General features: G+C 40.0%; 1 protein-coding gene and 1 long non-coding RNA gene across 10 annotated transcripts in view; both read left to right on the plus strand.

Annotated features, from left to right (window-relative positions):
• The window catches only part of LOC129356580 (AP-3 complex subunit beta-2), a 61,223-nt gene that overhangs the window by 4,169 nt on the left and 35,429 nt on the right, over nt 1–21,625 (plus strand). For 4 of the 8 annotated variants that reach the window (XM_055026571.1, XM_055026404.1, XM_055026464.1 and 1 more), the window contains exons 2-9: nt 13,293–13,368; nt 14,434–14,508; nt 14,747–14,842; nt 15,906–16,066; nt 16,234–16,300; nt 16,525–16,707; nt 17,577–17,774; nt 19,197–19,294. In XM_055026571.1, coding sequence (XP_054882546.1) covers nt 13,293–13,368; nt 14,434–14,508; nt 14,747–14,842; nt 15,906–16,066; nt 16,234–16,300; nt 16,525–16,707; nt 17,577–17,774; nt 19,197–19,294 — 954 coding nt within the window. Of the gene's footprint in view, nt 1–914; nt 2,680–13,292; nt 13,369–14,433; nt 14,509–14,746; nt 14,843–15,905; nt 16,067–16,233; nt 16,301–16,524; nt 16,708–17,576; nt 17,775–19,196; nt 19,295–21,625 lie in introns of those variants that run through there. The other 4 variants (XM_055026190.1, XM_055026246.1, XM_055026293.1 and 1 more) reach the window with 4 other exon arrangements.
• LOC129357137 (uncharacterized) lies at nt 6,735–9,385 on the plus strand. 2 transcript variants are annotated; one of them, XR_008605489.1, is made up of 4 exons: nt 6,735–6,908; nt 7,875–7,966; nt 8,542–8,634; nt 8,798–9,385. It is a non-coding gene; the product is annotated as an uncharacterized LOC129357137 (long non-coding RNA). The 2 variants fall into 2 exon arrangements; XR_008605492.1 differs by having other exon boundaries at nt 7,875–7,909.

The following is a 21,625-nucleotide window of genomic DNA, read 5'->3' on the forward strand; positions in this document are numbered from 1 at the left end:
CTTTCAAGACAGGATCTCTTAACCTACCACTGTACTTGTGCTTCATTTACTGTTAGAAATATTCACGTCTTTTGTCAAACAAATTGTGCTTCAAGGTACAGTACAACCGCATTATGCCACTTTATAGCACTTTTTACTAAAGTTACTTTCAGTTGTTATAAACTTGCTACATATATGTGTATATCAACAATGACTTAAGGAAAATGTAATTTTCTAATTTAAGGCCTTGAAATTGGGCTTGTGTCTCTTTAAGAAACTCCCGTTCTTTCTGAAACTCCGCCTTCGAGAAGTCGTCACAACATGGCTCCTCTATTAAAATCCCCCAAATGAATATAAACATCCGACCCAAACTGAGCGCCTCTTCATTTCGAGGCCTGGTGGAAAAAGGAAAGTGGCATTGATGACCGATTTTCATCTTCTTCGGCTACAAAGCAAACTTAAAAGAAAAACAACAAAAAAACTGAGATGGTAACTCAGACAGGAACCATCAGAAGGTTTGCTCAAACTGAGGCATGTTTGTTACTTAGCGGTGCGAGTGTTTGGATCCTGCTTGTTTCACTTTAACAGAACTGGGCTTCTGTTATTGTTCTCAAGCAAACAGCTGCCGGCACAAACAGTGCAGCGTGGCCATCAGTGGGACATTATTCCTCTCCTTGAACTCCTGAAATACGGTGTGGCTAACAGGCGCGTCTCCACTGAGAACCCAGCAGGAGATGGATATTAATTATCCGACTTCTGGACATACGGCCCTTTAATAATTCATGGAGGTCTTGTTGGAGTACGTGTCTTTGGAGAGAGCTTAGCCCTCTTTCATGTAGATGTGATGCCACTGCACTGCAGCCGAAATAAAATACAATCAACTCTTGATTAAAAGGATTTCAATCAGAGCCGGCAGGAGGAACTACTGTTTTCAGATTCTTATGTGTATATATATTAGGGATGCAAGATATTGAATGGAATAAAAGATATCTGTGCCAACAAACCTCGAGTCGATCAGAGTGCATTAATAAACACAAATAATGATATTTTCCCTGACCTCAATGCATTTAAAGGGAGAAGTTGATCAAAACAAGAAGAAAATTTCACCTCAATTAAAGAGCAGCTCACAACACAATAGCTGATCATACTGGACATGTGATTGTCGAAGCAGTAGCTAAAGTGATTTTAGTGGGAAGTGGGACTGGTGGCTTCAAAGCTCTGAGCTGTCGGACTGATTTATTGCAGATGCAGCAGCGGCGCATCGCGGGTTAAAGGAGGGGGCAGAATTAACAACATGTCAACACATCCCAGCTGATCTGTTCACAGATGACAGGGCGACCATATGCGAACTGCGCTTCAAGGCAGCTTCTTTCTTTTTTCTTCGTTTTTTTTGGTTCGAGCCGGGAGGAAACGAGAGGGAGAGGGAACGAAATAGAGAGAGACAGAGAGACAGAGACAGAGAGAGAGAGAGAAACAGAGAGAGAGAGAGAGAGAGAAACAGAGAGAGAGAGAGAAACAGAGAGAGAGAGAGAAACAGAGAGAGAGAGAGAGACAGAGAGAGAGAGAGAAACAGAGAGAGAGAGAAACAGAGAAAGAGAGAGAGAGAGAGAGAGAAACAGAGAGAGAGAGGGACGTTTTCATCACGACACCGCCAAGAAAGCTGAGTCATTTAAGCCGAGGTAATAAATAAATAAATAAATCAGGGCCGTTCAGGATATATTTTTTAAAAATGAATGAGATAGCAGAGGTTTATTTAAAAAAAAAAGAAAAGAAAAATGTAAATAAATTAGGAATATCTATACAAATAATGATAAATAAAAAAACAGAAATGTTGCGAAGAGAGAAATGCCTGTTTTGCAAGTGAAGAGGAGGTGACAGCGTGGCAAAGTGAACAAGAGAGATAATGGCATTACGGGAGACCTTGGTGTGTGTGGGGGGCGGGGGGCGTTGTGCGTGTGCGTGGGTGTCTGTGTGCGTGTGTGTGCGCGCGTGCAGAGAGGCTGGTGCTGCAACAGGAACCACATGAGCAGGGAGGAGCCGCGCGAGGAGAGATAAAAGTCCACGCCCCTCCCTGCCGAGCCGAGCATCCATTTACAGAGCAGCTGATGTTGCTGCTGCTGCTGCTCTGAACAGAAGGGAATAATAGTTTTTAAAAAAGAGGCACTGAGTTTGCTGTTGAGCTCGAGTTGAACCGGTGAGCAGAGAAGAGTTGGACGCATTCAGGACATTTTGGAAGGATCTTTTTCTCTTTTCTTTCTTTTTATTGTGCCAACTGGATGTGTCTGACCCCAGACGAACTACTCAAGGAGGATCTTTGAGCAATTCCCAGTAAAAAAAAAAAAAAGAAGAAAGTGCTGCAGCCTTTCTCTACAGTTCTACAGGTTGAAATTCACATTCTATTAATTAATTTTCCTTAAAGATGACCACTATGCAGAGGTTGCTCCAGCTGCCCGTGAATGCCGTGAACATTGTGAAGACGGTGCAGAGTCAGGTCCAGGGCCAGGAGGAGGACAAGAGCCCCGTGTTGAGCCCCGACAGCGGGCAGCAGACTTGGTACAGTGCCCTCCAGCCGGATGAGCTGCGCCACCTCCGGTCTGGGGGCACTGGGGGCGGCGGAGGAGGTGGTGGAGGCGGAGGAGACCAGGAGGAACGAGGCTCACAGGAGGACGGAGGTGGAAGCTTCCAAAGTCAGCCCCTGCGGTACGATCACTCACACCTGCTGGTGGTGCTCGCCTCTTCAGGTCTACCGGCGCCTCATAGCCAAAGCAGATGACACTGAAAGAAACTCCATGACCGCTTGGTTGCACTTTATATTCTACGAGGGTTTTTTTTCTTCTTCCATTGATCGGTCAGAATCTTTGTTTTCACATGTTTTGCAGGGACGACATCTGGATAGTCTTCTTACCCAGTTCTTAAACTTTCTGTGACAAGTACCAAATCAGTAAATAGCAAAAGTTTTTAACTAGGTATCAGGGTTTACCAAAGCTAAACTGTGTTAGTCCTTTTCTATTATTTAAAGGGGCAGTATTATGTGTTTTCCAGGCACATAGTGCCACTTTATTGCAGAGTCAAGTAACTGAGCTATCAAACTTTTACCTTCAGTTGTTTTAAAAATACTATATATACCAAATATCACTTTAAAGAAATTTGACTTGTCATTCAACGTCTTGAAATTGGGCCTCTGTCTCTTTAAAAACTCCTGCTGTTTCTGAAGCTCCGCCTTCAGGAAGTCATCACAACATATCTCCTCTGTTATCCCTTTAACAATGTTTTTATCAGCGTTTCGCTGATCTGATTAGCATCTCCTCTGTTAGCCCAGCAGATGCTCAGTTCCACCAGGTGTTTGCTAAGTGTTCCTGGCTAGTCTGAAGGAGTTGAGTGGGGGAGTCGCGACGAAGGGCTGATCTGTAATGCGCTGCGAAATGTCTGCATCTGTCGATATTGGTCGTTTTATAAACATATCCGTATTGGTCCAATAAATAATTTCGGGTTTAAATATTAGCCAATATTTAGTTCCATCTTGTTGTCATGTTTCTGGAAGAGAAGTGGAGGAAGATCGTCTTAAAAACCGGTGTCTGTCTGGTCATGTGATAGTGATGCAGAAAAAAAGGATTGTGGGGAGTTTAGCTGAAGCAGAGACGGTTTGTTTAAGATGTGAAAAAGGTAGTGAAATAGTGATGCTATATGACTTATCTGTAAATCACGGTTTTCAGCAATGACGCAATTTGAAATTCGGACGTAGATCTCGGCCCAAGTTTCCACAACGCTGGGTCCCTAATGTTTTACAGACGCTGCAAATTGTTAAGCTAATGTCTGTGGAGTAGCTAACCGAAAGCTGACTGCAGGAGCAGACAACCCGACTAATTCATCAGCTAATATTAGCTTGAATGCAGAGCAAAATGGTAAAAAATTGAAATTTCCGATCTTACCGGTGGAAAGAAAATAATCAGAGATCTACTGATACTCTATTGTCCACGTTGGACATTTCTCATCATCCTCAACAAGAATCCAATGTGGCTGCCTCATGTTTAAAACAGTGAAAACTGAAGTAATAAACTGTTTATTTGACCTTCTGACAGTTTGTTAGACTCTGTACTGCATAAACCATATTAGTGAACTTGGTGAGCAGTTCAGTTTCTGCTGGGCGTTCTTCAGATGTCCTCCACTATACCTTTAGTAGCTTCTTTTCCAGGCAAATATCAGTTTGCTCAAATGCATCCCTTTGACTCTTTATCAGAAAGATTAGCTTTGAATTTGCATGGGAATGGTTGTTCCAACTCCCATTGAAGGCACCACACTTAAAACCAGTGGCACTTGTACCACACAGTCTGAGAACCATAAAGGTTCTTGCTTCAGCTGAAGTTGCTCTTTAAGCTGAAACTGTTGCATCTGCAGATGGCTTCCTTAAACAAAACGCTGGACGCTGACACAAAGCGGAATTAGCTACTCGTCCACAGGAACCTAAAGAAAACAAAATCAGGTGAAAGAATCGCTCTTCAACCTTCGTGTATTTTGGAGGGGATGAACAGCCTTTTCAATTGGCTGTTTTTGAAAAGCCGAGGCTGCTGCAAGGAGTTTGTCCTCAGAATCGCTGGCGCCTAATCGCCAGTTCCGTGTTTATAGCTGCCACCTTCGGTCAACTTGTTTCAAAATGTCATGAAATCAGAGCATCACTTTCGGAGCTGGCCTCGATCCGTCACTCTCGTTCCTGGCCCTTCCGAATCGTAAGGGCCGCAGCCCCCCTCCGTCGTTCACTTGAAGCCGATTCTGATGAATTCCCTTTCTTATCGTCTCCTTTTCATGTCGCCGCTGTCGCTTCCCGGGGCAGCAAGCCGACACCACGCCTGACGTGCCGCCTTACCTTCATGGATACCGTCCAGCTGATCTCTTGGCTTCTTGTCCCGGGTAACCGGAGCGGCCGCGCGCTCCGTTGGGCCGCAGCAGGTTAAATAATTCACAGGTGTTGTAAATTCAGCTGTCACTGGGCAGGGAGCAGCAAAAAATAAAGAAATAAAGAAATAAATCTAGTGAAATTGGAGAAGTAATGTCGGTGTTGAGTTTCTGGAGAGATGGAAAACGGGTTTTGTAAAAAAAAAGAAAAAAGAAAGAAAAGAAAAACGTCATATATCCCAGCATTCTCGACTGATGGCAAACATGTCTGCTGTCAGTCATCTCTATCAGGTTGTGCTTTGCACGTTTGGCGTCCACTGCTACAAACTTTTCGATCTACTTCGACGTAATTAAACATTTCCGTGTTTAATTTTAATTAGGCTTTCGTGGGCTTGTTTGCCACGTGTATCCCTGTCACATTATTAATTAGAGAGGCCGATTAGGATGCTTTATCATCGTAAGCCGTGAAAAGCAAATCAAGCCTTCCAGCCTTCTCTCCTGTTGCATGCTGGGATGCAAGAACATGAAAAGGATTTCCCGAATTTTCGGATTAACTCCTCCCTGTGGTATCCAACCCGTAATCAGGTTGCATTATGAGGCTTGCTCTGTTCCTGGTTGGAATATTGATGTCGATGTTTATGACCCTAATCACATGGCCGTGAGACTTTAATGATTTCCTGTTTATTTCTCTGCTAATAGCTTTTGTTATGAGGTTCTAATCAGGATTCCCCTCCACCAGATACTGATTTGAGTAATTTAAGAATAGAATTTATTTTTTTTATTTTCAATTAAGTTGGATTTTACTTTGAAATCAAATGCACTGAATTTGCTTGAGTTTCTGACTTGCACCGTACCCACACTGTAAAAAAGGAACCTCAGGGGTTATCACATTAACAAAAGAATATCATGTACTGTTAACTAAATAATTGCATGTTTGAGCCAAAAACATGATACAATCATGTTGCATAAACAAGATATTCCACAACTTCAACGTTTATAAAATTGAATCATGTTGAGCGAACATGATTCATTATAGTCAGACCCTATGCTGAAGACCACGAGTGAGATCACGCGATATCACGCAAGTTCACGCAAGATTACGGGAAATCACGGGATATCACGCGAGAATACGCGAGACAATCGGTTTTTTCTCGCAAATGGAATAAAATGTATTCAAGGTGAGATAACGTGATTCAATTACGTCAGCTAGATCTTCCGCCAAAAAAAAAAGAACGTCGGGGCGTATTACATTAACAAAAAAATATCATGTACCTTTCACACAATAATGTTGGGTTTGAAGCGAAAACGTGATAAAATCATGTTGGATAAACAAGATATTCCACGACTTCACATTTATAAAATTGAATCATGTTGAGCTAACATGATTCATTATAGTTAGACTGATGTTGTGCTGACGACAACGAGTGAGATCACGGGATATCACGCGAGAACACGCGAGACAATCGGTTTTTTCTCTCAACTGAACTAACGTGATTGAATGACGTTATCTCAACTTGAATACATCTAATTCCTCAAGCTCCCAGGCCTCTACCAGAGGCCTGGGAGCTTGAGGGTATTGCGCAGTATCTTGGCTGTGCCAAGACATATATATATATATATATATACATATATATATATATATTTTTTTTTTTATTAGATTAACTTTGACAAATATTGATATTGAATAAAATAAAATAAAACATATATATATATATATATATATATATATATATATATATATATATATATATATATATATATATATATATATATATGTTTGTTTTTTTTAAAAAACATATATATATGTTTTTTTTTTATTTTATTCAATATCAATATTTGTCAAAGTTAATCTAATAAAAAAAAAACACAGTGACGTCAGTTCCAAAGCGCTATTGTGTCAGACTCATCTCCCGCTGAAGAGGATCCAGCGACATCAAGAGATTACGGAAAATCACGCGAGATAACTGGCTTGCACCTTGTTGGGTTTTTTCAAGGGCAGAGGGGAGATTCCTGGCGTGCATCTACTTAATTTGAAGAAGGTAAGAGTCAAACTATTTTCATCTAAATCCATATAAAAATATGTAACTTAAAATTTCTCTACCATTTGCACCATTTTCTACTTGTTCCATACTTGTGTCACATTATTTCATGTTCTGTAGATTAAGTCGGTTAGGTTAAGGCAGATAGCATTTTGTTTACATTTATCGCCGCACCATGTTAGGTACATTTTGTGCGAAAAAAGTCTGCAGAGCCATATGTAGTGTAAGGGTCACAAAGCTGCTGCCAGAGACACAAATGGACCCCGGAAATGTCACAGTTTTGTTCCTCCTGAGCTCCCTGGAGGTTTAGTGGATTTTTAACACACTGATCTAACATCAGTCTATTTCTAACTATTTTAATTCTATTTCAGTAATGTTACTATGGAGGTAAATGTAGATACACACACACACACTTTGGTACCTTTCTATCATCATCGAGATTCTTAATTAATTATGGTATAAAAAGTCCTACATTTCAGTCGGTGAAACCTGCAGAAAGCATTGCTTTCTGAGCTTTGTTAAATGTTCCTAAAATACCTGTTAGTTATGGATTTCTAGTATATTTTGTCAGGCTAAAACTCTCAATGGATTATCCATTATTACAGACTTGAGCTTTCTATTTTTTTTCTTTAAAATACATATTCCTCTGCTGTAAAGATGTTGGGGTTTTTTGGACTCTTCTTTGTTGTCCCCAAATAATTGTAGCTCAGAAACAATATTGAAGTTCATTGGTTTAATTTTGAAATGTTGATGTTTTTTGTGTTGATTGTTTGTGCTCATTTTGACCTTTGTTACTATTGCTTTCTACCATGTTCAATTCACCATTGTTCTGCACATATGTGCTTGCATACAAGTGTCCAGTGGTTATATTCATGAGGCATTCAAGGGACTTGTACTAAAAGATACAACTCAGTTCAGTATGAATTGCATATTTTAATGGCTGATAATATATCTGATCTCTTTCAGAACATCACCTGATCACCTGTCTGTAATCCACCTGCGTAAGTACTGGTCAAGGGGCTCATCGGCTATCAAGTTATAGATTTCAGTGGCTAATAGTAAGTTTTGCCAGATCTAAAGTGACTGAATGTAGTGTTAGAGAGCTTATAGAGCTAGAGTTCAGCTAAACATTTATTTGGCCAGTCTGTTTTATTTGTCTTTATTTGCGTGGGGATGTGGAAATGTAAGGAGTGTAGTCTCTCTCTGTCTCGTAGATATGACCTGTTAAAACATTTTACACTTAAACACCGGCATATGCGACGTTATCCATGCCCACACATAGACTGTCCATGTACTTGTAAGACATGGAATGCTTTGCATATTCATTTAAGTAGAAGGATATAGACTGTGTTGACCATTCTGTACTTTTCACATATTTCTTTGGTGATATATTCATGTCTTTATTTAAACCTCTAACAGCTTCAGTTAGATGTTTAAATGAGATGTTAAACTCCATTTTAGTCATGGCATAATGAAGGGATACTAACAATTTTAAATATCTTTCAAACAGACTGCAAGCCACTGATCACTTTTGTTGTCACTTCCTTTGAATGCAGCTATGTTTTCAAGTGTGTGAACTTATACTGCTGGAGTTTTGAGATTGTTCTCATTGTTTTTTGATCTGCATATTTAGGAAGACACTGCTTAGGTCAGACGAGAGTGCATCCTCAAAGGTCTGTGTGTGTACCTAAATGAAGATCCAGAGAAGCTGGTGAGGGAGTACATGGTATGTTAAATTCTCTTTGTGTTTACAATAGAACTCCTAATAGTTGTTAAAATACTTTCACCAACTAAGGTCCATGAGTGACTCAATCAATGTCAGTCTTAATTTATTTATTTAATTACATGTGAATTGTCTCTCCCCCAATACCCTTCCCTAACTCCCTTAGGACGTTGATGAATGCGCAGAAATGGCCAAAGCCGAGGCTGTCCTCGGAATCGTCATTTGAGCAGAGGGTGCAGAGGCTGCCGATGCACATCTGGATGTTGGGATTGTCCTGGAGGAGGTGGAAGTTATGAACAGCTTGGGCAGTGTATCTTCTGCAATAGTGATGCTGCTGGGACTAATCTATGCACTAAACTTGAGCTACCCTCAAGTTTAGTGCGTTCAGCACTCAACTTGCTCAGTAACTCAAGCATACCTTTGAAGTAATACAGGAAATAATAATGAAATTGGATGGAAAGAACTTATCAAAGAAAGCACAAGTTCTCAATATGAAACTCGCCGCTCAGTTGAGTAAAGTTTCATATGGAAAATGAGTGTTTAAAGTCTGCAGTAGAAAAGATTTATATTGTTACAGTTCTCTAAGTTGAGCAACTATACTGACATGTTTTATGTTGTAAAGAATTGGCTGGGAAATGAAACTGTAACCTTTTTGTAGTTGTTTTTTTATTTCAATGTCCAACTCAGCTGTGTTTTGTGCTGTGTAAAAAAACGATGTATAACAATTCTGAAAATACAATTGTGTTGTACCTTTTCTAATTGTTGAGTGTTCTTCCTACACTTTCACCTAGTGCTATCTTAAAATGCTTGATTAACACTTGAAAATATGTCTTTGAATTAACGTCATGAAATAATGGAAAGGATTTCCACACGATTAACTAGCTGTCTTTTAGCATGAAGCATATTTGTTGAGCTAACTTGCTTTTAGTGAGTTGGACCTACTGAATCAGGTAGTGTGAAGGTACCACTGTAAAATAAGGTGGTTTCAACTAGATTTATATCATCTTAATGAAGTCACATCAATGATTTGGTCCTAAACATTGCAGATTAGTTGGGCGGGCTGTATTGCATTACACTGGGTCACGCTATAGTAACTGAGTTAAAGGAACCTTTAAAACATATGTTGAGCCAACACATTTCATTTGAATTTGAATAACCTTAATGAATGGAGTTGAGCCAACTCATTTGATTTACAATCATCCATTGCCTTACCATAATTCTGGTTAAGCCAACATATTTGGTTTAAATTAGAACAACCTTAATGAATTATGTTTTGCCAACTCATTTTATTTATATAAGAATAACCACAATATATTACGTTGAGCCAACATGTTTGATTTAGAATCACCCATTGAATCACCATTGTAACAAGTTGAGCCAACACATTTGCTTTACATTGGAATAATCTTAATAAATTAGGTTTACCTAACACATTTGCTTTAAATAGGAGTAACACAAGTACATGGTGCTGAAATAAAGCAAAGTAATCAGGTGGAAATCCTTTCCATAATTTTTTTATGTTCATCCAATGACTTATTTTTTTCAGTGCAGACTGGACTCTTCATGTACAGTTTTCGGTAAGCTGCAGTCTTGCTGCTGATATTTTAATGCAGAAAACTTGCGTTTTGTGCTACAGGTTGGCATCTTCGCTTTCTGTTGGGATGTGACTTGTTGATGTCTCTTCACCTGACATATTACAACGCAAATTTCCAGGTGACTGTGGACTAAACATTCACCAACAGATTTTGCAGCACATTGCTTTGAAAGTAATAACAGGTGCTAGCGAGTGTTTCAGCTTTTCTCTTTCACCTATTAACCATTTAAAGTTTAAATATCGAGGCAATCCCCTCATAACTTTTGCTGTTTTTCAGTGAATAAACGTTGTTGATTCATTTTGTCATCCTTAAAAGGTCTCAAGTTCGTGTATCTAAAAATTAAGGCCCTAAAGTGTCTTATGTTCATCTTAAAAAGTGTATTTTTAAGATTTGTGGTTTGTCGCAATATCTCATAGCCCAGTGGATTTTGTTATGGTGTCAAAAAGGCCTATTCAGGAACAAAGACCTTCATTTTTGATGTCGTCTTAAGCTGAAAAGCCAGGCGACCGTGACGACCCTCGCTTTACTTAATCGAGGCTCAACAGTCGAGTCCTTCACTCTTGAACTGATGCATGCGGATAAACAAACAAAACAAAACCCAGCTAAGACGTTGTTTTGATTGCATCGTTGTCATCACTTGCAGAAATACTCATCCTTCAGCTGACGCCACAGGCAGCGAACCGTTCCAGAACCGGCTCAGCAGAACAAATATCGTTAGAATAGTTCTGAATACCGAAGCCGTGGGGAGAGGATCTGTGCTCCGCTAACCAGGATTAGATTCACCCATTTTCATGTCCTCTGAATGTTTTGGGGGAGCTAAATTTGTCACGTCATATTGAAAATGTTCTCTCTCTTTTTTAGCCACAGCCTCAGTTCAAGGCTCTTATCTAAAAATACCCTTCACTGTTTTTTGTTTTATCTTTTCTTTTTTTTATGAGTTTTGAAGGGTTTAGTGTTTGAAGTGCCTGACAGAAGGAACCACTGTACACGATTATAACGCTGTGATGCTGGGGACACGTTGAAGCAGCAGAGACGTCGCACTGGTTTGCACCTCCAGCTCAGCGTGAAGTGGTGACGATCTGCAGCGGCCACGTCCTCACAGGTCTCCACTCGCTGATGTCACGCCACTGGAGCAGATGGGGCTGTATTGAATAACCCATCGCTCCCCCTCCCAGCTCAGAAGTCAGACGAAATTCAAAGATCCTGGCTTCGGATTGATCATTTCGTCTGAATAGTTATTTCTATCTTCGCTCTAAAAAGGAGAGGAAGGAAGAAGAAGAGCTGTTAGAATGTGACCATTTCATGTCTGTTCCAGATGCTTTATCTATGAATGCAAGAAGGCTCAGACACATTATTTTTCGTTCTGTATGAACATTATTTTATATTTGACAAAGGTTACGCACTCCGCCTGGATTAATAGCGCAGAATTTATTTTTTTTTTTTTTTGTGCATGTGTGTTTGTGGTTTTTGATTGAGCACAAATATTTACATTCGCGTTGAGGGGAAAGCATGTGCTTCCATCCTCCATCTGGCACCTGCAGTATAGCAGCATGAATCAAAGCTTTCTCTGCAGGGAGGCAGGAAATCACTTAACCACATTTTGTTGCATCCTTGGGAACCGATTGGGGTGGGGTGGACTCAACGAAAGCGACTGAACAGATCGGGGGGCAGGGGGTTTTCTGCTCAGTAAAACCGTCTGCAAGTTATCTACTGTGAGAGTTTGAAACATCTGAGCGCTTATCGGTAAAGCAGACAAACCCTGGGATACAGTCATCCATTTGTGTTTTCCTTGCTCATGCTGTCAGCAAGCGGCAGCCTTTGTGTGACCGCTGTTTGCCTTTTTTCCCGCCCAGCAGGTGTGGCAGAAGCCACCAGAGTTGTTTGATGCAGCTCTTATGGCTGCAGGGTGGAGCAGTCGCTCAGGGGTACTTGTGTTTTTTTGCGGGAGGGGGGTTGTTCTTGTCGTGCCTGACAGAAATGAAAGATAGAAATGTGTGAGGGGTCTTCAGATTAGGGATGCAAACAATTAACCCGCTAATATCGTTTGTATAGATTAGAATTAGTTTCAACTGATTCAAGAAAGACCTTTTTTTTAAGTACTGTAGTTTGGGGGCCACCCAGCAGAGGGCGCCGCTGGTCATCCATAAGGGGAGCCAGCTGACACAGGAACAAATATGGCGGGAGAATGGGAAAGAGAAACGGTCCACACAGAGTCCGGTTAGGGAGGTAAGATGTACTGCAAGCGGTTAAGTTTCACCTGAGTTGCGGCCAACCAAATGGTGGAGCAGTGACAACTTGTCAACCAAAAACTACTGAGGTGCTGCAAAAAATAGGGTTGAAAAGTAGCAGCTTGATGAAAAACCCCCCAAAACAAAACATTGCGCTTTTAAGTATGGTTGTTTTTCAGGAATGTTGCACTTCATGCCCTAAAGATTCAATGACCAACCACAGACTGTACTAATACTTTTAAACATTAAGTACTAGTTAAAGTGGCAAGTGTTTTTTACACATAGCTTGACAGAAGAAAAAATAATCCATCAGTGAAATTTGTGACTTTTTTCATCCATATTAAGGAATTATTGATTTAAAACAAGGTTCAATTTCTTGCCGTTGTGTTGTAAATACAGCTATTTCCCCAGTTTAGTACAGGGGGGGAAGTAGGAATCAACTGTGGATATGAAACAGTTCATATCTGCTTTTGTTAACTATAACCACATACTGGACAACTGGGCATCAATCACCCTGACTATTTGTTAATCTGGATTAACACTTTACTAAAGCAAACCGTTTTCTTCTACAAAACCATCAGGAGTCAACAAAAAGTCAACATTTTCTCAGGGATTATGCGGCTCTGCTCTCGCCTGCTGCAGTATCACAGGTTTATGTAGTTTGCAAACCAAATTTCTCACTTCAAAGGGAAACCTTTCTAGGTCACACTAAGACATTGCGAAATATCCTGAGCCGTCAATCCAAAGTTAAAAACGAGCCTGAAAACGAGAGCATTTCTCGCGCTCTTTTGACATAAAGCTGTGCTGTGAGCTAACCCTGCATGTTTCCTCCTCACAGGCATGACGACTTGAAGGAGATGCTGGACAGCAACAAAGACTCCCTGAAGCTGGAGGCAATGAAGCGGATTGTGGCTGTGAGTGGGTTTAATGTTTACTTTGGAATTTTGCGGATCAGCAATTTTGGGTGTGTGATGTGAAAAAAAAAAGTGCGCTGTCATTACGAGAGGTGGATGCAAGCCAAATATCACCAACATATCGATACCGCGTCGGTTTCAGATCAATGCTCGATACTTTAGCTTCAGATTCCCTCTTGAAATTTTTAACATTTATTTCCGTATTGTAGTTTCTCAGTTCTACTTCAAAAAAAAAATTGTTTTGATCAAATTCTTAATGTTTTGCATGTCATTTATTTATAAAAGAAAATGCACACAAATCACGCCAAAGTATTTTGTAAACTTTATCCCAATTCTGGCCTGGCTTTGAATGACATAATTCAAAGGGAAAAAAAACAAAAAAATATCTTAAGATGAGAAGTTTGAGAATATATCAAACTTAAAAAGAAAAAAGTGTCATATCAGTATCGGTATTGGTATTGGCGATGTGGGCCCTGTATTTACTTGATATTGTATCGATACCAAAATGTGCTGTATCACCCTCCTCTAATTCCTACCGTTGCATTGACTGGCAATGTTCTTGGTCTTTTGGAGCAGTAAGACAGCGGTCGGCTGTCACGATGTAACTAAGATGTTAACAGATCCAAACTGTGCAGTCAGATGTTAATAATTCATGATCTGAGTCAGTTTTCCTTAATCTGAAACGCCACACCCATCTGTTCACTCATCACCACTGCAGGAAGATGAAAGTACGTTAGCAAGCATCAACAGAGACATCATGGAAAAATAAACAAATTTTGTTTGCTTTTCCATATTTATATTTTTTTCTTGTTAGTGTTTGTGGATGTAATTCGGGATGGGGAGATTTTGAGTTTTTTCTGCAATAACAAAGGTTGCTCTACTGCTGTCAATCACATGGATCCAGATCCAGAACGTTGAATGTGATTTGAAGAGCTCCCAATGAGCCAATGGCATCAATCTAGTGCTTATGCTAACAGAAACGGTCTAACAGTTTTTATATGTACTGCACTTTGTCCTGTTTCTTAAAAAGGGTTTAATCCTTTCAAATTCTTGTTCTCTCTCCAGATGATCGCCCGTGGTAAAAATGCATCAGACCTCTTCCCAGCTGTGGTGAAAAATGTGGCGTGTAAAAACATTGAGGTAGGTTGTGCTAGTTTGGCCTCTGTTTTCTTTGGTTTGTGTTGAAAAAGAAAGAGGCTCTTTGTATCTCGTTTTTTCATCTTTAATTTTCCAGGCTCGCGAGTTTCTGCTTCTTCCGTCATCGTGTTTTAGAAAGACTCCCGGTGCTTTGATTTTATCTCAGTGGATTCAGTTTGCGGCTTTCCTTTCCAAGTTTGCCTGAACGGTTTGCTTCCATCTTCCTTCCTGCTGATTTCAGGTGAAGAAGCTGGTCTATGTTTACTTGGTGCGTTACGCCGAGGAGCAGCAAGACCTCGCCCTGCTCTCAATTTCTACCTTCCAGCGTGGCTTAAAGGTACCTTCGATGTTCCTGTCATGTTGACAGGATGCTGTGAGCGTGAACTAGCCACATACATCATTTAGCGATGTTTTTTGTTGTTTGTGGCGTTTTCCCATCCAGGACATTTTTTGTAGCTGAAATGTGTAAACAAAAGCATTAAAAAGGGAATAAGTATATTGATATATGGGTCTTCAGCAGTTGAGCCAATGTAATGCTTTTTAAAACCTGAAGCATAACGGGAACGGTGTGGGTCTTAATGTGGAGCCTTGATGTTCCCCGTGACTAAGTGGGGAAGCAGTGGAGAAGTAGTTCCTTTGTCATGATTTTCCCTGTTCCTGTCCTTGTTCTGGATCCAAATTGAACAATACGCATCACATTTTTAAAGGGTACCTATTATGCAGAATTCACTCTGTTTCACGTTTTTGGTGCCCATTTACATCTCAACTGCTTCTAGAAACATCGAAGTCCAAGCCAATTTATGGCAATAAGTTCATGATTTTTGGTGTCTAGAAAATTAGCCATTTCCAAAACTTGCTTATCTAACAACCCAAGCGGAGCTCCAGCTGGTTTTAGCGCTGCATGTGCTGTACAATGGCTGCTGAAAAAGACAAGATCTTGGCTATTGACTTATTATCCAGAAACCACTTGCTGCATTCCAGTTTGCTGTGCAGGAAGCTCTCCTTCTGCTTTTCAAACATGTGCGGTTGTATAATTGCCATCTGTTTACAGCCATGTAAACGTTGGGTGGGTAGAAGCAGCTTGTTTGGGTTCAAAGTGACAGGAGGCTCTAAAACAGGTCATTATGAAAGAAACTCTGAGGATTAAAGTTGCACAAAGTAATAAAAATAATGACTTTGTGCAAAAAAATGTAACGAACATGCTCTGTATAAACCATAAGCCGACCCTAATCTGCTGAAGGAAGCATAATAGGTAACATTTAAAGAATCAGGAAAACTAAATTAACATTGAAGGGTGGTTAGCACCTTTAACACTTGAGCAATCTTAAATAAATTCCTGATCTCATGAATAGCACTATTTTAATTGAACTGATGTTGCCACAAACGTCTTTAAATGACAGGATCCCAATCAGCTCATCAGAGCCAGCGCCCTGCGAGTTCTGTCCAGCATACGAGTTACAATCATCGTCCCCATTATGATGCTGGCCATCAAAGAAGCTGCTTCAGACATGTCTCCATACGTCAGGAAGACCGCTGCCCACGCCATCCCCAAGCTCTACAGGTACGCCCGGAGAAACAATCATGAATCAAACCTCGTTAGTGTGGGAAGACAGAAACCGGCTGCTGAGCCGCCGACGAAATCCATTCGTGGTTTTTACACTTCAGCCAGATTCGGTCGATACGGGAAGTTTCTCACTAACCATTGTTGTCTTTTTTTTCTCGTCTTAGTTTGGACCCTGAACAAAAAGACCAGCTCATAGAAGTCATAGAGAAACTCCTGGCAGACAAAACCACGGTAAGCGTTTGGTTTTCTGCCTTGTTTGTTTTGTTGGACATTTGTGCTCAGCTCCCACAAATAGATAGAAATAAAGAAGAGAACAAAAAAAAAAACTCTTGTTTTAGCAAATCCAAGCAAAACACTTGATCGCAGATTCTAGCCGGACGACTTTCTGGTCAGTCGGTGTTCAGGAAAGTAATCGTAACGCAATCAGCTGCCGCCTGACTCACAATGTGCTCCAGCTGGTGGCAGGAAGTGTCGTCATGGCGTTCGAAGAGGTGTGTCCGGAGCGCATCGACCTGATCCACAAGAACTACAGGAAGCTGTGCAACCTGCTTATCGATGTGGAGGAGTGGGGCCAGGTCGTCATCATCAACATGTTGACCCGCTACGCCAGGACCCAGTTCCTCAACCCAAACATCAACGTGAGTAAGAAAACAGACACGTGAGGAATTTTGAACCTCAATTTTCACTTCTCGTTGATTCTTTTTTAGTTTTGACTTAAAGAAAATCTATTTTACAATTTATGGTTACCTCTATTGATCATTTCTCTAAGCTTATTACATTTTTTGGTCCTAATATAATCAGGTCGACAATGAAAAGCTGAAAAATTTGTGAAATGTTTTTATTTTAGTATGCTGGACTGAGAGACTATTGGTTATTCTGATGAATAATTGCATTTTGAAAAATTGGCGCTTTTTGCATCTACGATCCCTTGATAAACTATTTGCTTTCTTTCACATGCAGTCTGCTTTAGTATCATAAAAATATCAAAGATAACCAAAGAAAATAGAACAGAGTTAAAAGAAAAAGTGAGATAAAAATGTTGTCCAAACAAACCTGGCTCTAAATAAATTAATAATAGTAATTGCCCCTTTGTTACTTAATGCATTCTCACTACTGTTATGTAACAATGTAACACATTACAGATTTTATTCCAAAGGTCAGTTACTTTCAGCCCATTTCGGACAACAGGAAATGGGCTAGTCAAAAGAAAACAGCATTACTCATATTTATGAAGTCACAATGTCACATCTCAGGCTGAAAAATGAATTCCTAGATATTGAAATGCTTGATTGTTGGCACCAAAACAGTGCAACAACTACTTAATAGGTTTTGGATCTTTTTTTCCCCTCTTAATAAATAATTTTGAAAATGTCATTTTGTGGGGGGTTTTGTGTAACAAAAAAATCTAAAGAAATCAGTCAGGAAATGAGTTTTTTCCTGTTATCTTTCAATGCTTAGTTTATCATTTTTGACAGCTGACCACAAACGCACTCCCCACTCACTGCAGGAGTCTCTGCTGGAGGAGGGAGGAGGCGGAGAGAAAACCTTCTACGGCTCGGATGAAGACGAGGATGAGGACGAGGAGGAGAAGGAGAAGAAAGCAGAGGCGGCCGCCTTGGCCAAGAGGAAGCCCTACGTGATGGACCCCGACCACCGGCTGCTGCTGAGGAACACCAAGCCGCTGCTGCAGAGCCGGAACGCAGCCGTGAGACACACGCTGCGCACACGCTGCACACACGCTGCACACACACTGCACACACGCTGCACACACGCTGCACGTTAGCATAAAGCAGGCCAGACCTTAAGCATCGCTCTGGAGTCATGGTACAAACCCTGAATGCCCACTATCTGCAGTATGTAGCTGTTATGAACAGTACAGTTTTATTGTTTCCATTGTTGTTGAAGTATAATATGAGATAATCTGTGAAAAAAAAATTTGCTTCTTTGCCTCCTCTTTGTCAGTTAAACCTGGGTATATGCTGCTCACCCCTATGCTAGGCTACAGCTAGTTTAGCAGAACCTGCATTGAATGCTAAGGCTGATTAGCATAGCCACTGATGACTGCAGTTGTTCAGATTTTCAGCAACGATGAGTTGTTTCTTTCCCAATATTACAATGAGCAGCACATACACAGGGATGATTGACAGCTCTAGAGCCCTCCTCCTTGCTCTGATTGGTTGTTTCTGGCTGGGAACGCTGCATTTCTGCCAATGACGGTAGAAGTTCGATTTCATTCACCTATAAGCTGTCTCATGTTTTGCTGTCACGACATGGTGACAATTTTAACAAGTATGTGAAAAACATGTTTTTTATGATAAAAGTTACATACTGCATATTTAAAGTGAATTATCACGTTGTCAATAATTCACCACAAAAGCATCTTTAAGGTCTTTGAGGAGGTCATTCAATCTGAGATTATTTTTATTCAAAGAACTTGTGAACAATTTGCATAGTTGGATGGAACATGATGAACATGTTTTCATCTCTTTTTTTCCCCCCTGCAGCTCTTTGTAATTGTTATTCCTTCAGTTCCCACATCTTTGCTGTACTCCACTGCTTCCAGCTACAGGAGGCACCATTTATTGTAAATGCTTCCCAGCTGCTAATGGCTAATGATGTTAAGGATTAGCTCATTGACATTCACCTCATAGAAATTTAATTCCCAAGCAGACTTCCAGTAATACACACAAAGTGTTGTCACACGCTGTTGCTGCGCATGCAGCTTACGACCGCAGTAATGGAGCTTTAAATTGTTTCCAACATTCTGATCGACTGTATTGTGTTGAAGCAAAACATGAAAACAAACGGCGGCATTTTTAATAAATGCTCTGCCAGATTATTTGCTCTCTGCTGTAGTCTGAGCGCAGTAAATGGAGAACAGAACCGTATTTGTCTCTCATCCTTGTTTAACACATTGGCTTTGTGAACACAAACACATTCCACATCTGCACTGCAACACAAGGCTGTAAATAAAAATAAAAAAAACAGAGATGGATCATAATTATAATGAAGGAAATTAACCGGCTGACAATTGACAGTGGCAAATTATTATAAAAGGCTTGTTGTAGTCCACTGAAGCCTTATTGATTGATTGATTTTTTTCCTAAGACAAATATGCAAATTCCAGGTGGTGATGGCTGTGGCCCAGTTGTATTTCCACCTGGCCCCAAAAGCAGAAGTTGGCGTGATTGCCAAAGCGTTGGTCCGCCTGCTGAGGAGCCACAGGTGAGCTTTCTGTATTTCTCCTTTCAGAACGATCTAAAAGTAGTCAAGCTGGTCGTTGGCAGTCGCTTCTTATAAATAAACATCACAATTCAAGACCATTCCCAACCAAGAGTTTTTATGTATTTTATTGGGAACAATGCAAAGTAGTCCTAATTATTAAGTGAAAGGAAATGTGTTTTTTTTTTAAAAGTAAATGTTCAGTGAATTTGTTTTGTAAAACCACATTGTTTGAAAATTGCAGCTGCAACTTTTCTGGGCCGTGTCTCCACCAGAAAAAGACTAAAAGTTCTGTTCGTTGTAAAGTCGTATTCCATAAAGAGCCTTTTTGAATTGACCATTTTACCTCATGGATATGCTCCCATCTAAACCAGCGGTGTTCAAGCATTTCTGCCACACGGGCAAAATGACAAAACCTGAAGCCCTCGAGCACCATTAAAAAAGGATTTTTTCTCTTTTAATAAAAATAGAAAAATAATTTTATAGGTTTTTTTTGTTGTTTTTTTATTTGTTTTTTTTTTTTTATCCGCTTACCAAGAACTAAATATGCAACATTTTAACAAAATGAACAAAGTAGTTACACCCATGGATGTGCACAGATAGACACTAAGAGGTGCGAAAGCTCCTTCCTTCTTTTCATCATCTTTATTTTTATATATTTTTACTTTTTTTGTATTTCTGGATTTTAAAGCCCCACAACATGGACATATTCTGTGCCGTTGCTCCGATATACTTTATTCTGCTTTTGCCAATTTATTAAAGAAACCAAACTGCAGAATGGTGGACAAGATGAAAGATCAACTCCAGACTTCATATGACTATTTATGTGAAATCGGTATATAGACGCCATGTTTAATCTGCGCCAGTAGGAAATTTCACACTACTAAAGACAGCCAGTGTTGCCATGTGGGAATATTGTGTTTAATGGTGAGCTGGACTTTATTTAGGTACATCTGAATAAAAAGGGACTGAACCAAATTTACCAAATTTAAAAAGATTTAAGGCGCACGAATGCGTTTGCAAGTCACTGTAAAAAAAACCTGACTCATGGAGAACACAATGAAAGTCTCAATGAGGGAAAGTAAAGCTTTAATAACGCCACAAAGCCCTGTGACGCTGTAAACAACGGCAGTAGGACAAAGACAGGGAGGGAGAATAAATCTGTTAGGTCCTAAAGCAGAAAACGGATATTAAACAAGGGGACTCAGTGAAGCTGAAGTAAACACGAAAGCATAAACCAGAGAGATGACAGCTCAGCACCTCTGGGCTGCACGTCCTGTAGCCTGTCAAGCCTCTTATTAAACAAGTGGCTCTGCTCTGTGTTTAATGGAATCATCATTCAAACAGCAGCATCTCTCCATGTGTCAGAAAATCACTGAACTGGGCAATAAGTTTTATTAAGCTCCGTCCTGTGGAGCGTGGTGTGCCTCAGGTTTCACTGCAACTTGTAGAGGGATTAAATAAAGGTTCTTACCAGAAAAGATACAAAAGTACATATTTAAAGTTCAGAGATGGACTGGATATTTTTATGGTGCTCTGGTCTTTCTGTTTTTTTCTTCTTGTCCTTGACATAAATACATTTAAAGACAGATTTTAACCAATACAGGAGTGCCACACTCATTTTCATTTTGGGCCAAATAAGAAATCTGAATGTTCTTAAAGGGCCGGTTGCTCCAGAATGTGTTGATAAAACCCATTAAATTGTTCAAACATCTCTACATCTGTTTGTTTCAGCATTCAGTAAGCGGTGCTTTACATAAAATAATATTGACCATCTTTTCACACTGATTCCGTATCCAGGATCACAGATTTTGTGGCGCTAATTTAGAAAAATTTGTTAGGATTTTTTTTTACAATTCATCTGCTAACGTATAAAGTTAAATATGACTTTTTATTAATCGCTGCATTGATCACGGACTATTGCTTGACATTAATTAAGGCCGAGGCAGCAGTCACTTACACTCAATGTTTATGGCCAGTTTTGAGAAATTTCAGTAAAATCAACAAAAAATGTGGTTATTTATTGATTTTGTGTGAATTTTGCAAATTTGTGAAAAATTGGAAGGACTTATTGACGCAATTTAGAGTTCTGAGGGCCACATAAAAGGCCTTGAGTTTGATACGTGTGCAAGACAGAGTCCCAGTGCAATTCTTCATCAAATGCAGATGCTTAAAAACTCTGAGGGTTTAAAGTACATCTGATATTTTGTCCCAACTGGAGTTCCTACTGGTGCAGACTTGTTTCTATAGATATATCTGCTATGACACTTAAAGCTCACAAAAATCTCAAATCTTGACAATTGTGAGCTTTTTGCTATCATGCTATGCTAATGT

This window comes from Poeciliopsis prolifica, unplaced genomic scaffold (assembly GCF_027474105.1).
Source record: "Poeciliopsis prolifica strain line A6 unplaced genomic scaffold, Auburn_PproV2 SCAFFOLD001, whole genome shotgun sequence".
Classification (NCBI taxonomy): Eukaryota; Metazoa; Chordata; class Actinopteri; order Cyprinodontiformes; family Poeciliidae; genus Poeciliopsis; species Poeciliopsis prolifica.